The 16,955-nt window shown below is 44.9% G+C and overlaps 1 protein-coding gene across 2 annotated transcripts in view; it reads left to right on the forward strand.

The window, feature by feature from the left end:
• The first annotated feature begins 434 nt into the window (after positions 1-434).
• The window catches only part of trappc9 (trafficking protein particle complex subunit 9), a 54,339-nt gene continuing 37,818 nt past the window's right edge, over positions 435-16,955 (forward strand). Inside the window, exons 1-16 of one of the 2 annotated variants that reach the window (XM_049750668.1) lie at positions 435-573; positions 1,256-1,854; positions 2,402-2,547; positions 2,624-2,749; positions 3,310-3,336; positions 4,025-4,146; positions 4,762-4,887; positions 4,985-5,201; positions 6,620-6,763; positions 8,666-8,792; positions 9,248-9,393; positions 11,232-11,317; positions 12,128-12,254; positions 12,322-12,454; positions 13,907-14,070; positions 15,814-15,966. In XM_049750668.1, the coding sequence (XP_049606625.1) occupies positions 1,271-1,854; positions 2,402-2,547; positions 2,624-2,749; positions 3,310-3,336; positions 4,025-4,146; positions 4,762-4,887; positions 4,985-5,201; positions 6,620-6,763; positions 8,666-8,792; positions 9,248-9,393; positions 11,232-11,317; positions 12,128-12,254; positions 12,322-12,454; positions 13,907-14,070; positions 15,814-15,966 (2,428 nt within the window). In that variant the 5' untranslated portion in view covers positions 435-573; positions 1,256-1,270. The remainder of the gene's footprint in view (positions 574-1,255; positions 1,855-2,401; positions 2,548-2,623; positions 2,750-3,309; positions 3,337-4,024; positions 4,147-4,761; positions 4,888-4,984; positions 5,202-6,619; positions 6,764-8,665; positions 8,793-9,247; positions 9,394-11,231; positions 11,318-12,127; positions 12,255-12,321; positions 12,455-13,906; positions 14,071-15,813; positions 15,967-16,955) is intronic. The other variant, XM_049750669.1, reaches the window with a different exon arrangement.

Genomic DNA, 16,955 nt, shown 5'->3' on the forward strand with positions numbered 1-16,955 from the left:
ATGTCTCAGAAAAAAAAAAAAAAAAAAAAAAATATATATATATATATATATATACACACACAGATTATTGCTTATACATTTCTTTTATAATTATTTTTATTGTATTTATTTTGTGAATTAGTTTAGTATAAAATGTTCTTGTTGTGCACGGTTCACCTTATGTTGAATTTGTGCTCAGTCTGATGTTTTTCTTTTATGAATAAGTAATCAATAAAGGCCTTTAAAACCAAACTAAAGTTCCGACACTTGTAGCAGACGGATTATTGTTCTGGATGCAACAGGAAAAGAGGTTTTGCTTATTCAAAATAAAAGCATTGTTTTTGTTCGATTGATGCGCTTTTAGCACACTCGATTTAAGAATTCGTTGCTGGTATAGTTATTATGTTCTCGTAGTTTTTAATTAAACCACTAGAACGCTAAATTATTATGTTCTAGTAGTTTTTAATTGCACTAGTAGACCACTATGTTTTGGCGTTTGCTTTTATTTTGAAACTAAACTGCATTGTTGTTCTTCCGTCGCCAACCCGTGAGCCGAAGGAGGAAGCTGCAACGTTTGACAGCTTGCTGAGAAAGGTAATGCAATGCACGAATAAATGGAATAGAAGTCATTATGGTGCCATTTGAAAATATATGCACGGTTATGTGTGCTATTTAACCCTTTGGTTACATTGCAGCCTGAGGTGTTACCAACGTGACTATTGTGCACCGGCTAGTTGGCTAAGCTACAAGAGAACTGTCAAATGGACATATAGAACGTTGTGCTTGCTTGCATTTCATGATTAAATAATCCAATTTTCATGATTAAATAAACCAAACTCCTCCTGTGCATTACTATTTAACAGTGTATGTCAAATGTCAGAGCATAAAACGGTGTTTTAAATCTTAATTTCGAGAGAAATCTAAAACTTATGATAATGTTTTTAATGTGGAAGAAGTAATTTTTTTTTCCACAGTTCTGCATTAGCCACAGTTGATTCAAATCATGTTGCAAATAAATGAGGTAGTAGCACCTGTGGCTAAAGCCATATTCTGCCAAGGTTCTATCTTTCTGCATGTATTAATAGAATAATAGAAATGGAGACTAACTGCAGATTTTTTTTTTTGTCTAAACAAATAATAATTGTATGCACCACCAAGGTAGGATAACCTTTGCCTTCTGTAATATTACGAGAAATACCTTTTTTTTTTTTCTTTTTAAAATAATAGAAAAGTCATAATTGCAGTCTAGCACTCATACTTTTACTTCTGCCCCAAGGAACCACATGGGAAAATGAGCGTCCCCGACTACTTGCAATGTGCCGAAGATCACCAGTCAGTTCTGGTGGTGGTCCAACCTGTCGGCAATGTGCCTGAGGACCAGTTCTTCAAAATCTACAAGCGCATCGCCAGCGTGAGCCAAGTGACCATCCGGGACTCTCAGCGGGTCCTTTACATCCGCTATCGCCACCACTACTTGTCGGAAAACAACGAGTGGGGCGACTTCCAGACGCACCGCAAGGTGGTGGGCCTGGTGGCCGTCACCACCTGCGGCTCCTCCAAGGACTGGCCTCTGACAGCCGAGCGCTTCCACGCCCAGAAGGAAGTGTACGGCGCCACGCTTTACGACTCCAGGTTGCTTGTGTTCGGGCTCCAGGGGGAGATTGCCGAGCAGCAGAGGACGGACGTGGCCTTCTACCCCAGCTTTGAGGACTGCTCCGACGTGGAGAAGAGGGTGGAGGACTTTGTGGAGTCCATATTTATTGTCCTGGAGTCCAAACGGCTGGACCGTGCCACCGACAAGTCGGGTGATAAGATCCCTCTGCTCTGTGTGCCCTTTGAGAAGAAGGACTTTGTGGGTTTGGACACTGACAGCAGGTGAGTGCAAATTTTGTAGCGGTGTCCGAATGACAGCTTTTTCTGTCCTTCCTGTGGTTGGGCCACAAGAGGGCGCTGAAGCACTTAAAGCTGAGAGGATCATAAAGCATCAACACAATGCAATGTTGAGAATGGTTGTTTTTTTTTTTGTCATCTACCTTCATTTTTGTTTGTTCATCTTGCTTTATTTTGTTCTGCCTTTTCTTTTTCTTACATACTGTCCTGTGAGTTTATTGTTGGGTGCGAAAAGGTGAGACTCCCTCGGTGTAACCCGTGTCGATCCCAAACCTCATGATTCCAAGTTGTGCCCTCCCCTAGGGTTAAATAACACAGATAGATTGCATAGACTTGGCGTGCAAATTGTAGCAAAAAAAATAAAAAACATGCTGAACTGTTTTTATAGATGGCTGCAAAGTTTCAATGCTCCTCTTTGCCTATGCTCACCCCCCCTCCCCTGAGTGCACCAACTCTCCTCCGCTAGCAAAATGGGTTGTATAGCTTACGCCTCTTCCAATGTGTCACCAAGTTCCTCGCCGTTGCTCTTCAGGCATTATAAGAAGCGCTGCCAGGGACGCATGAGGAAACATGTGGGCGACTTGTGTCTCCAAGCGGGCATGTTGCAGGATGCCCTGGTCCACTATCACATGGCCGTGGAGCTGCTCAGGGGCGTGAATGACTTCCTTTGGTTGGGGGGTAAGCGTCCGTGTATAATTTCAAAACACAAAATCCATGATATGATGTTCCTTGAATTGTTTTTGTTGTTGTCCAGCTGCGTTGGAGGGTCTGTGTTCGGCGTCTGTCATCTTGCACTATCCCGGAGGCACGGCGGGGAGGACGCTCATGCACAAGGCAAATATCTCGCAACCGGTTGATGCGGGCAAACGCCACAGACCAGGTGAGAATGAAATTTTTTGGGCTGGATATGTTTTTTTTTTTTTTTTACTAATCCGCTCCATCTGTTGCTTCCCGCGTATTAACATGCAGTTAACACGGCGTTCCGTTCCAATGAACTGTCTCACTTTGAAAATGGGCCTTTGTGAAGTCAATTCCCCATCCTGCAGCCTTCACTGAGCTCATCATAAAGGGCCGAGTGTTCCTCATTCACTTTTAATAATTAGGGCTCAGTCGGAGTGATCTGCTTTTATCCACCCCAATCACAGCAGATCACATTTTTTGGCAAGCGGCCTTTCTGGCACGACCAAGACGAGCGCTGCCAGCATTACAATCACTTCAATCATTTATTTTTTTTGTCCTCCCTCGCCTCTCTTCTGATGCTTTTCGACGGTGTACGGACACTTCCTGCCCCATAATTGGCTGATTCCATATGAGTGCACGTTATTTTGGAGTAAATAAAGCATACTTGGTGCATTGCTTCTGTTCATCATCGGAATAACTTGGGCGACTAACACGGCTAACATTGCTCTTTGTGTCAACCTGCATTCTTTCTCTCTGTAGGGGCTCAGGAGGTTCTCATTGACCCAGGTATGATGGCTTCTAACCAAACGTAGCCGCTTCTAGTTGCCCCTGCATGTCTTGCAGCCTTCATGCCAACTCTTAAGCTCCTAGTTAATTAGTTTGATCATTGCTGTTCCATCATTTTATTTTTCTCATGCTATTCTTGAATTGTCTGAATTTAAGAATTATTAGACATTAGAGGACTTATCTGTTTTGAGGGGGCGGTCCTGTCCCATGCAAATGAGCGCAGCGACTTTCTGGGACTCTTGAGACTTTAATTCACATGTTTTGGAGAAACCAGCAGGTGGCAGCGCAACACAGTCCCATAGGAGTTGTGCATCCAAATTTCCACTTTTGCTAAAATGGAAACTTTGGTTTTTTTTCTATATATCCACTTTTAGAAGATTAAAAAATTGCAGACTAGCTTTATTGACAATTCACAATCTATCCACCTGCAAAATGCAAAATCTTCCATTTGTATTCAATCATATAAAGTGCAAGCAGGCTTCTTGATCACAAATTAGATACGCCGCACGCATATTTGACACAGCTGGCCTGAGTGTTTTGTTTGCATTTATAGATTATTCACGCATTGAGCAGCGGAGTCAAGTCCCCTTCCGCTGGCTTCCTTTCCCCATTTCATCAAGTGTGGCAGCAGAGCGTGCCGTGCCGCCTTCCGCCCCAAACTAATCACCTCCTACTTTCCCGAGCGCAGGCGCCCTCACGGCCAACGGCATCAGCGCCGATACCAGTGCCGAGATCGGGCGGGCCAAGAACTGCCTGAGCCCGGAGGATGTTATTGAGAAGTACAAAGAGGCAATCTCCTACTATGGAAAGGTATTTCAAAAATATGGAATTTGTGATTTTCATATTTCACCACGTCATCATAATTATAATCATACTATGCGTCCTGAGCACCAGGGGGCAGTATTAGATTGATGAGAGTGAGTTTGTGGAGCTTGTTGCTTTGGACAGCTGCTGTTTACCGCATTACTCACTCGGACATACATGGGGGAATAACGCGCGCACACGAGCAGGTTTTGTGTCCAAACTTTTATGAGTCAGTGCTCGCCATACTTGCAAGACATGTCGAAACACAATGTACGTCAGAACACGATTGCAACCCATCCCTCGGCGCTACCGAGCACCGAATGAAGGCTCATTACCTGTCGAGGACCCGGAGCTTTATCTTCATTATTATAATTGACTTTTTTTTGGGGGTACCAATTCCCCCTACCTGTAACTGTTTTTTTCACAATGAAATCACACAGCTATTCAGGTATTAATTGAATTTTAATAAGCAGACAATGAGTGTGGAAGTGCGGGGGAAATTAATGGAAGGCACGATAAATCAAATTTTTTCAGTCTCACGGAAAGTGAAAAGATTGGCCGGCGCAGTCGAACGCACAATTAACTTTGTATCAACCTTCTCCACCTTATCTCCCCTTTTAGTATAAGAACGCCGGCGTGATCGAGCTCGAGGCCTGCGTGAAAGCCGTGCGCGTGCTGGCCATTCAGAAACGGGCCAGAGAGGCGTCCGAGTTCCTGCAGAATGCCGTTTACATCAATCTGGGACAGGTACGCCATTTTAGGAGCGCTTGTAAATTCAAATTATAAATATACAGATTCCAGCGGTGGAGTTAAATGGCGCCATCTGCTCTTCTCCCGCCGGCAGCTATCCGAGGAGGAGAAGATCCAGCGCTACAGCATCCTGTCGGAGCTGTACGAACTGATCGGATTTCGCCGCAAGTCGGCGTTTTTCAAGCGCGTGGCCGCCATGCAGTGCGTGGCCCCCACCATCCCGGAGCCCGGCTGGAGGGCCTGCTACAAGCTGCTGCTGGAGACGCTGCCCGGCTACAGCCTTTCCCTCGACCCCAAAGACTTCAGTAAAGGTAGGTCGCGTCACACGGGAATCATTTCCAAAACCAGTAGTTTACAGCTTGTCCAGACAAAGACCGTTGCGCATCACCTATTCAGGTTCGGGCCGTCTTTCGCCGAGTGCCTCTTCAGGCTTTTTGCGAATTCAAGCGCAAACACCCGGCCCCTTTCATGGGCCCTCGGCGACTCCGGCTTGCGCAGACTCTCGAGCCCCTCGGCGCTCGCCGCCGCCACTCCACAGCCTTTTGAAACGCTCGTGATATAAAAGATGGAACACAAGAGCTTCAAGGACATCCGTGTTATCTCCCATGATCGCTGTTTGAGAGATGCAGAAAGAGGATTGGTCTGGCACAATGGCTCGCCTCGTGTGCCCTTTGAATGGCAACGAGCTGCAGGTTGATTGAGTCACTTAATGCGACCGCCCGGGTTTTACTACTGCAATGAAAATAACACAAATAAGAAGCAAGGCTGCACGATGTTTTCTTTTCTTTGTAGCGGCCGAACGTCGGGAGTACAATCGGTTTTGTGCTGCCAGCAGAAATGTGGTCAGTACTTGAGTAAAAGTCTTGAGAATAATATAACTCGAGTAGTCCTTCAAATAATTGCTTGAGTATGTAGTCAGTGAATAAATGGAGGAAATGCTGAGTCATTTCTGATTTTTTTTGAATATTTGAATAATCCAACATTTAACTTTCGGGGTTCTGCTGTGTCGTCTTTTTTTTTTTGCGTCATTTTTTTTTTTTTTTGCAACCTTCAACTTAAGAGTGTCCCTGTTGCTGATTAAAGTGATGAATGGTTGGTGCGGGGCAAGGTAAGACCTCATCCAATTTTGGTGTAGCTCCAAATCAAAATGCAATGAAAGGAGGCCCTTAAAGTATCTCATCCAACAATGCAGTCCTTTTTAACAATATAATACAGACAAATGGGCAAGGTTTGGAACGGCTCCAAAGTAGAATTGTTCCTTATGTAGGGTGGGTTGGGGGGGGGGGCAAGTGTGACTTGTGGGAAAAGACTGTTGTCAGCCTTTAGGCGGTCGGCGGGATGAGATGTAAGTTTGTCAAGCGGCACGCTCGCTGATGCATTCTAATGAGGAGGATGCACTTGACGGCGATGTGGCACTAATGTCTTTTTAAGTAGCTCAAGACCGTGCTAAAATCCCCAGTGAGCTCACCCTTTTCAGCACCCCCCCCCACCCCAGTTTCATCTGACAATTTCCTTTTTTTTTCTTTCATTGTATTCCCCTTAATGGCGCACTTAATAGATCTAGTCTCAAAGCAGCACGTACACGCGTTTGCGGCAGACAGATGGAAGTTGAGCTCGTTTATTTGCAGACATTCACAAATGTAGCTTTGCGAGAGAATTGCATTTTCGTGCACTCGTGGCAAACAATGAGGCACAGGTGTGACTTTTCCGCTGGTCATGTCTCCCGCAGGCACGCACCGAGGCTGGGCCGCCGTTCAAATCCGTCTCCTGCACGAGCTGGTGTTCGCCTCCCGCCGCATGGGCAACCCCGGCCTGTCCGTACGCCACCTGTCCTTCCTGCTGCAGACCATGCTGGACTTCCTGTCCGATCAAGGTCGGTGGATCACACGCGGCGACAGAGGAGAGAAAAGTTTGACTGAAAACAAAAAGGCAGTGTTGCTCCTTAATTACATGTTCTATTTAAACCCAGTGAGGTGCTTCTTAAAAAAAAAAAAATTTGGAAGCAGCCACCCTGGCCTTTTGTGATAGCAGCAGCGCGCTCATTAGTGTGCGGCGCACAACAAAGCCGCCTCCTTTTTGGAGCGAGTGCAACATTGTGCCGTGACCAGAAATCCTGCGCCGCCAGTTTGAGCTTTTACCAAAACAGCGTGAGCCAGGCAATCTTCTGGCCGCACAATAGAGGCCGGTCGTAATCCCCGCTTGGCCGGCGAGCACGTGAATGGACGCGAGGACGCGGCGGGCGGAGTTAAGTTATGACCAAGATGAAACAAGCTTAGCGGACGTAACGTTTGGTTTGAACGCGAGGAGCTTTGGCCGGCAAACTGGTCATTTGCGAGGCGTCCTTTCAATTATTTACCGTTGAGTTATCAATTCACTTTCTTATTTGCAGTGTTTGAATCTGTTTCCGTTTTGTGTGGCTGTCAATTACATCAATTGATCAATTTCATCCAAATCGTGCGGCTCTCGCTTGACTCGAGAGGCCGACCTAAGGTAAAACACCCGATCCGATTTGCATCGACTCACTTTGGGTTGCCAGAGCATCCACTTCATTCGATTTACAATGAAGACTTGTTGGCTGAGCTTATCTTTCATCTTTACTTGGTCCAACTTTAGACGTCTCTCCGCATTGTGTCTCATTGAAGATGTCAGGCAGAGGATTTTAGGTCGCCCGTGCAGCTGAGTAAATCCAATCGACGCAATGTGTCGGAATGTGTTTGTGTACGCAAAGTTTCAGATGGAGATTGGCAGGTAATGATTTGCACGTCCGCCACGGGCAATAACGCTTTCAGCCCCGAGCGGGATTGGGGAAGTCTGTTAAAAGCCTCGACCTTAGTTTTGATGGGGGATGATTGCGGCAAAATGATGAAGGGTTACAGGCAAGCCGCTTTAAGGTTCCATCAAAAAGATGTTTGTGCATTTAGACACAAAAGTAAAAATGCGGTGAAATAAATAAAAATGAAATATTCATGGAGGTTGCAAGAGCGCCAGTCAGGCAAATGTGCTGTGCTTTTTTTTCCCAGTTGCGCAACAATGCTTTCAAAAAAAAAGATTAATCATGGTGGGCTCAGCAAAGATTTGCGCATGTAAATTAAGCTTTTTTTGTGAATTTGCACCTACTGTAGTATCCACTGGCAGTAATTTATCTCTTTTGCAGCACGCGTGGAATACAAAATTAGCACATAACAATGAGTTCGACTCAGCAAACCAAATTTGTGCACGCTATGCATCCAATTAATTGTCACGGAAATAAATGTGTGTGTTGGGGTGCTACTGTACATTTCCAGTGGTGTCAATGAAGCTCTTACTAAGGCTCAATCGGATAATTACGGGTCATCCCGGAGTGAGTGACACCCTCAAGGATTGTATGATAAGGCAGAGTAAGCTTTGAAAACGATGCCGAGTAGCAGTCAACGATGATGTCATTGGAGATACGCTCAGCGGATGTGCATTTCGAGCATCACAATGAGGTTTTCATAAAAGCGCATAGTAGCGCCGTTGAAATTCTTCGCAAGCGAGTGTCCTTGGACGCACGCCGGCCGCTTCCCAGCCAAAGCAATTTTTACGGCTGGGTGAGCAGTAATGTTCCTTCTTTAAAGCTATTCATGCTACAATAAGGCTTAACGTTTTTATTTCAAGACTCTGCCGCGGTATTGCTGAGGGAGACTCACCTCACAGGCCATTAATGTTTGGCTTATTTATGGCGCGCCAACACCAAACTTGCACAGTAAAAAAAAAAAATAACTTGATGTTTCTACATTTTTTTTTTTTTTTTTAGAGAAAAAAGAAGTAACTCAGAGCCTGGAAAATTACACCTCCAAGTGCCCGGGGGGAATGGAGGTCATCACCTTACCGGATGGCCTTAAGCTCCCACCGGTGCCTTTTACAAAGCTCCCTATTGTCCGGTAAGTCAACATTGTCACTGGATGAATTACACTAGTGAAATACACTCATTGGACACTTAATTGAAAACAACTCTCAGCGCGAGTAAGTGCCGACTCATCCATCGCTCAGTACAATTCAGCAAAGCACCAGTCCAACAACAACGATAATAATCGTGCTCACGGCGGCAGTCAAATTGGACATTATTATTTTTGTAAAGAAGGAATATTACAGACAGCACAAAGGCTTTCAGTTGCAATTTGAGTTGCACTTATCATGGCGCCAAAACACTACGTTTACCTCAATGAACCTCCCCAAGTTACTTTTACAGACAGTAGTAGTTCCTGGCCAGCAAGTTGACACAAAATGGTGGCACTACTTCTGCTTGTATGTAAACAAGAAATATTGTTGAGTATTATTTCAAAATGCAAATTAAGTGGAACACAGAATATTTCCCCCCGCCCCCCCCCTCAAATAGGTCGGTGAAGCTACTCAACCTCCCGGTGAGTCTGCGTCCTCACAAGGTGAAAGGTCTTCTGGGTCCCAACGCCTCCACGGCCAGCCCCTTTATCTACTCGCCCATCGTCATGCACAACAGAGGAGAGGAGCGCTGCAAGAAGATCGGTAAAAGCTCTCCACGGCATACTCGTTCAATCAGCGCCGGCGTCCGTATGTCCTTGATATGGCGAGAAGGCGCTTGATCAGGCCAGGAGGTGCGCCCGACTGCACAAAGGCGAGGAAGAGCCACGAAGGAATTGATTAAATATTCCGGTTGCCAGCGTCGCGACGGAACTCCGCTCGACTGGGCTCGCTCGCTCCACTTGAGGCTTATCTGGCACGGCCTTATCAAACAAGATGAGCATTTGGCGACTTTTATAATCCCGCCTTAATTATCCTTAGACGATATTAGCCGACGGCTGTTATCTCCCTCTGCAAACAGACGCTACCTGCAGTCGCTTTCCGCCTTTGCCGCTTGTGCATTATTTGTGCGTTGAGTGGCTGTGATTTATTTGCGCAGAAATAAGTCAGAATAAAATGAATGCCATTCTATTTTAATTAAATAAGCCTGAATTGTATGACGACTTTTTAAAATAGTTGTCTATCAAATTTGGATTTAATGTCACCAAGAGCTACTGAATTTAATAGATAATATTGCTAAAGTTAGTTTGTTGAAGTCTTTTCAAAATTTAATTTGCTTTGAGCGATATAAAATGCAAATAGACTTTAATTAAAACTACAACTAAAACTGCCCTGCCCGCCTTGAGTAATACACAAAATCTGACATTTTCTAAACACCACGTTGCTCCCCGAAGTTTCCTTTTTTTTTTTCCAGCGGAAAACCGACGTACTACTTGAGGAAAAACCAATCCCGAGATGAAATCCGCGCTTCCTCCCGGGAGCTCCCCGCCGGCTGATGAGGTTTTGATTGCGCCCTCACACTTGCGAAACGCATCTTGGAAGAACAAATGCAGTCCCGATGTGATTTGACGCCCGTGAGCCCGCATTCATCTCTGCGACTAATTCAAGCTGAGCTCTTCCCTCGATTTTCAGTTTTGTAGTGTCTTAACCCCACTCTGAAGCCGGCGACTTGAAAGACTTGGAAGAACACACGAGGGTCCCCGGTGGCTTGTGATCAGTGGAATACACGCGCGAGGAGAACTTCATTACGCTCCCTTAGTGGCACGGCCCTCGGAGCGAGCGTTTACGTCCCCCCGATGGTCATTAGCATTCGGAGACACGGCGGCTGCAGCCGACGGCTGGCGGATGCGCCTCGTACGAGCGATGTGTGTTTTCTTAATCTCCGAAAGACACGCCGCCGCCGCTCATCGCATCGACGTGAAACAAAGGCTCTTTGCGTTCACTCTGATGTTTGCGATAGGGCCTTTTATCTGATCCGTTGTCATACGCCACGCACGCATCCCGACGACATCCCCGGCGCGCTGCGTGTAAACACGATGTGGTTATTTATTTTTTGGTGTAATGTTGATGTCTTGTGTTATCACACTGATGCTGATACTTAGTTTCTTAATCACAGGATTAAGGGAAAAAAAGCCAATTGATTTTTAAAATCGATTAGTTTATTTCGATTAGTTGTCGATTAATTTTCACAGAGTACAATATTATCTGTATTATCTAGTATAGATATAGGTTTTAATTTCCCAAGGTACATTGCTGCTGTTTGCTTTCTCTTGCCTCCTTTAAAAAAAAAAAACTCTCCAAGGGTCTGAGACGCAGACGTCGGTCCGTATGCGATTGCAAATGTTCACGTTTCATTTTATGCTATCAAATCAGAAATGATGGCTACTCCACGAGCCATCTGCAATATTTGAAATGAAATGAAAGTAAGATTAAGCTCCATGTCATTATGGTGGCTTTTCTCTCTCAGTCTCTCTCTTCAACATTAAGTGACGTCATTGACATATAAGTACAAAGGTGATTGATTGAGTCTGTCTTGTTTTTAGACTTCCAGTGGGTCCAAGGAGATGTTTGCGAGGTGCAGCTGATGGTCTACAACCCCATGCCTTACGAGCTCCGGGTGGAGAATGTGGTCAGTGGCATTGATGACACACTCGCACTCAATTTGCCGATTGCCGCCACATCCAACCGCCGCCGCAAAGCATTCAATTTCCAAACACCGAACCCCCGTCGAGTCATACGTGTTTATGGCGGATAGCCCAATTAACATCCCTTAAAAGCTTTTTCGGACAACGTAATACCGCATCGGCTGGAGGTGAGAGCAAATTACTCACTGCTTGACAGTAAGAGGCCATCGGGGGAGCATCACACCGCTTTTATGGCTTTGCGCAACCTCTCCTGCCTGAATAGATAAGTTCAATATGGAGGCACAACCCCTCTATCCATCTATTTTATTTATTTTTTAAATTTCAAATTTTATTTATTTATTGTAGGATAAAGTTTAAATTGCGCAATAGCGAGTCTTGCCTCCTTTTACCTCCTAATAGCAGTTTGATAATGTCAAGCGGAAATCGTCATTAAACACTGCGATTTATTTAAAAAAAGAAAAAACGCCTATTAACAGCTGCCAGCCCAAACAAAACAATTACCGGCGCTGATATTTCTCTTTTTTTTTAATGCCGGAATGCGGATTTTCAAAGCGTGATACTCGCCACTACTTTGCATTTACCTATGGATTACCCCAAGGACGTTGTTCGTGAATGTAGGTCAAAAGCTTGTTCGTCTTTGGCGGCCTTGTCCTTCGTGAGGTAGCGTCTGCTGTTACCGATTGCGTCATCCATTACGCTGTGTCTCGTGCGGCGTGTGCGGGGAATGTAAATGCGAGGCCTTGAATACAGTTCGAGCACCAAAACAGCAAATCAGTGCGCCTTTCTTGACTTAGGGTTTGTTGACCTCCGGAGTGGAGTTCGAGTCCCTCCCCGCGGGGCTGTCACTGCCGGCAGAGTCCGGCCTCTACCCTGTCACTCTGGTGGGCGTCCCGCGAACCTCTGGCAACATCACCGTCAATGGTGAGTTCATGAATGCCCGACTCGGAAAGAAAATGTAAGGCTAATTGTGAACCCGCTTGGATCCAAGGGTACCACACCTCGGTGTTTGGCGTTAGCAGCGATTGCCTACTGGAGGGTCTACCCGGGGTCAAGACTGACGGATGCCTGGTTGAGGTCATCCCCTCGCTGCCTCGTCTTCAGCTTAGTACATCACTACCACGGTTAGTGGATCGTTTGCTTTGCCAAGGAGGTCATGTTTTTAAGAATGTTTACTACTTTATTTTTGATGACATTTTGGGGATTGGGGACTAGCTCATTTTTATTGATTTGGTTTTTTTGTGTGTGTAGTTCAGCCTTGGTGGAGTCTTGAGGCGCAGCGTGTCCACAAGAGTTCATAGAAATTAGTACTTTTTGCTTGTTACAGATAAAAAAATAAATAGATAGATCGATTTTTTTTCAACCCCCCCCCCCCCAATTTTGGGCAGTATTTTTCCTAATGCAACGTATCTAATATTCCTCGTACATGTGCACAATGCTGCAGTAGTTTACAATAATATTAAATTGACTTTTTATGACTAAAATCTAATTCGGTCAATAAAATGACATTTAGAGAGTGTTGTATTTTTTTAAGTTGGTATGTGACGCAAAAATCTCCCATGCAGCGCTCTGACTCGGTCCCTAGGCGGGTGGCCTTCGGCAAAATGAACACATTTTAATTTGAATCCTCCCCAAAATGCATCGAGTTCTCGCCTCACGTCGATAAAGTTTGAAAATTGTATTTTGCGTGAACTCTGGATGACTAGCAAACAACAAAGCACCTTTGCTGAGCCATGCTCGGCATGCCGAGGTAACGCCTACTCCGGAGGTCTATCGTGATGTCTTTTGTGAACTTTGTTCAATGGAAACCCACAATTAGCAGGGATTCCGGCAAGGGCACATTTGGCCTCTCTGGATTTATTTATAAGAAGCCGTCCCATTTTGTTTACATGCAAGGCTTCCCCTGTGAGCAACACCGGAGAGGAAGGGAATTAATCGAACTTAGTGCAAGGAAGCAAGCGTCTGATCCCGGGGAAAGCAGAACGCCGGCAAAAGCCTCGCTCACACCTTCAAGTACAGCACGTTTGATGTGGAATAGCTTTTTGTTCTTTTTCGGCTTCCGAGAGTACTGTAGCGGAGACGCGTGGCAAAGAGAATACAAATGTAATAGGCGGTCTCCGGGGTTCTCTGATGGACCTTCAGCTTGAACATCAGAAGACGCTCCTCAGCATTCACATTTTTTTTTTCTTTCCGCCTGCAACAGTACTTGGAGTACTTTTCTTTTGTTGCTAAGCTATTGGTGTTATCTTTAAAGGTTTAGATTAGCGGCGTAATCATTATCGATAGTGATTTTTCATCAATGAATTGTTTGAAATTGTCCAAAGCCTTGATAGTTCAGCTTATCAACAGTTAGTATTCTCCAAGAGCTGTTATTTTCCATAAAAGCAGACTGATTACATGTGTTGAATAAAAAATCAAAAAAAAACTTTGGGAAAACAATAATCAGCATTTTTGCCTATTTTTCATGTTATGGACCAAAACAGCAACTGATTCATATATTTTTTTAAATTGTTAGTCTTGTTTGTTTTCATAAAGGGATAGAAATCAAAACGTAAGTCTTCTTTTTCTCCTCTCAGGTCAGCCAACACATCTCAGCCTATGTCCAAAGGGGAGCTGTCCAGCACGGTCTCTGTCCAGCTTTTCAACGGCGAGGGCCAGCAGATGACCATAACCTTGGAGAACATTGGCTCCGAGGACATCGCCAGCTTGGAGCTCACCTCCAAGATAGTCACCACCAAAGGTAAGTCGCTACGTCCCAGCTTTATTAGGGCATATTATTTTGAACAATTCTAAAATGCACTCGTGTTGGTTTTAGCTCCGCCTCCTTTCACGTCACTTGCGTCGGACACGTGCCGGCGTCCTCAGATCAATGCGGTCACTCGTCATTATTTTGCAGTCTGACTTTCAGTCTAGCCTTTTTTTTTTTTCCCTCCCCATGTCGTTCTCAGTCAGTGTGAAAAATGCGGCGCTATTTTTAGAAAGAACCCGTTTCAACTTGTGCAGGTGATGTGGCGTATCGCCATTGAAGCAGTTCAGACTGTCCTTGCCGCCTATAAATGACTGTCATTGTTATTTTATGATGCAGGTTAAGCTGCAGTCCTCGAGTTTGTTGCAATTACTTTCACGTCACCTTAACTTAAAAATTGACTCTGTCTCGCTCAGTTTTTTTCACGACACTTAGTTTCTTCCTGTATGATAGTTTAAGCAATTAAGGGCATTTTAATGTCAATATGTGGATGTTGTGACAAACTTTTTTTTTTTTTGAGCCTTGTCCCTCTTTTAATTGTTTTTTAATCGTTTTTGTTTTCCCGCAAGTGTCGCTTTTAATTGGAACCAATGAAAGCGCTGGTGAAAATAACAAAAAGTAATTGTTTCGTTATTCGTTTTCTCTGTGAAAGTTTCATGAAACGAACCGAGCAATTTTTAACATGAATTTGCGAATGCTGGACGCCGCAACATAAATGATAGCCTCATTTTATTTGGTTTTAATTCCTATAGAGGAAGCAGATTTGTCAAGGATGACAAATTAAAGGTCAGATGTATAGGCCACGGTGTCACAAGACAGCACCATGGCGACGAGCTGCATCATCAGTGGCCTTCACGCGCTCCATCCCGGCCACTAAATCGACAGCCTGGATTGTTTCCTTCGGGTTTCTCACTCGTGGCACAATTCCGAATTCCCAGCAAGTGCCGGATGAATAAAAGATGCGCGAGTCACCATGGGAAGACACGGAGGGAGGGACAAAAAGATTAGTGTTTCTGTAGCATGAGCCACATTAGAGCAAGGCAGCCTCCTCTCGGTCTCAAAAGTTTGAGCTGACCAATTTAACCTCCTGCGTTTGACAACTTAATGAAGCGTTAACACAAATGTGAGTCTTCCGAAAAAATGAAAAGTCAATGTATCTCTCTGCTCACTGATCCCTTGAATTCATGAATTTGTAAAGATGGGTGCTATTCATAAAAAATGCATCCCCCCCCCCCGTTGAAAGAGTTAGCAACGCGCATGCAGATCTCGCGGCTTCAAAATCCGCCCGCCTGTTGCTCCCTTCCCGGCGACAAGGAGTGGCTCACCTGCACGGAATGAACACACGCTTTATTCAGGTGATGCATCATTCATTTGACGCCCGAGGCTCAAGTGGATGCAGCTGAGTCACTCGTCGCCGGCGTAAATTAGAGCCTGGCGTCGTCGTGCTGCAGACCGGCAGGAGCGCAGCCGGCCAATCAGCAGCTTTGTTATCCCCCAAGGCAAAGAAAACGCACAAATTATACTACTAGTCTGCTGCCACAATGCATTTCTTTTGTTTTGGACAATCCATTCTGGACAGCTATGTGTAAACTCCCAACATATGGCACTTCACCTACCCGGCCTGCTACGATGAACATTTTAAAACCTGCAATAAAGAAAAACATTCATGTACTCTCAAACTGCTTTAAGCAAAGATATTTTGAAATAAGCTTTTATGTGTATCCTTTATGTTTGCAGAGAAAGTGTTTGGGGATTTTCTGAGTTGGCACCTGGACGAAGTGGCGTCTCACATGCCGCTTAAGCCCGGCCAGGTTGTTACGCTAACAGTCGACATTAACGTCAAACTGGACTTCTCTGGCCAGGAGAACTTGTTGCAGGACCTTAATGACGGTAAGTCCAGCAATGAAATATTCGTCGTTAGTCACAGAGGATAAAGAATATTCATCTGGTTTGTTTAGTCCTTTTTTTGTGTCACGTGACGCTGGACATGCATCGTTCGTGATCCTGTAGTTAATTGCGAAGCAACTTTTTGTGCACTATTTGTGCCAGCGTACACGACGAGAGCGGACGTCTCAATTAAGAAGTGCCCTAATTGACCGCAGAGGAGACGAAAGCCGCGGTTACATTTCCCTTCGCCCGCTAATGAGGATCAGGCTGCCTTATTTCACATTCGGCGTAACAGGAGAGAGGTCTTTAAGGTCCCTATACCTTTAGCTCGCTCGCCATACCCTGGCCTCTCTCATTTGTATTCCAAATTTGAAGGGAGAGAAAAAAAAGTCTGACCTTCTTCGCTGCCTGTGAGCTCGCTCAATGTGTTCCTTCCTTTCTGTGTTTTTTTTTTTTTCTTCCCCTCAAGTTCAAGCTCAAACTCTTTCTTTCCCTCCCCGCTCCAGACGCCTCCCCCCCTTGCGACTGTTGAACCTCTCGCTCCGATAAATATTTATGAGGGTACCCATATGGACTGACGCCTGCAACACACCGATTTCCGCTCTGCTCGGCGCGCCCGTGCGTGCGTTTGGCCGACGTAGATGAGCGACAGAGTAAACACGTGCCGCGCTGGGTGTTTATCTTCCTTCATGAGGTCATTTCAACGATACCGTTGCACTGTTTTTAATTAGCTGAGAAATAATCGAGGCCCTGAATAAAGGAGATAAGGCGTGGTACTGCCCAAGACGAAGCCTCTGACTGCTGTTGCTATGACGCAGTGATGCAGGTTTTTTTTTTTTTTTTTCCCCTTTCTTCCAGTCAATTCATTTGATGGTGTTGGACTGACATGTCAATGAAATTGCATTATTAGATTAATGCAATTTAATTGACATTATTATATTATATTATATTATATTATATTATATTATATTATATTATATTATATTATATTA

Source organism: Syngnathus scovelli, chromosome 19 (genome assembly GCF_024217435.2).
Source record: "Syngnathus scovelli strain Florida chromosome 19, RoL_Ssco_1.2, whole genome shotgun sequence".
Classification (NCBI taxonomy): domain Eukaryota; kingdom Metazoa; phylum Chordata; class Actinopteri; order Syngnathiformes; family Syngnathidae; genus Syngnathus; species Syngnathus scovelli.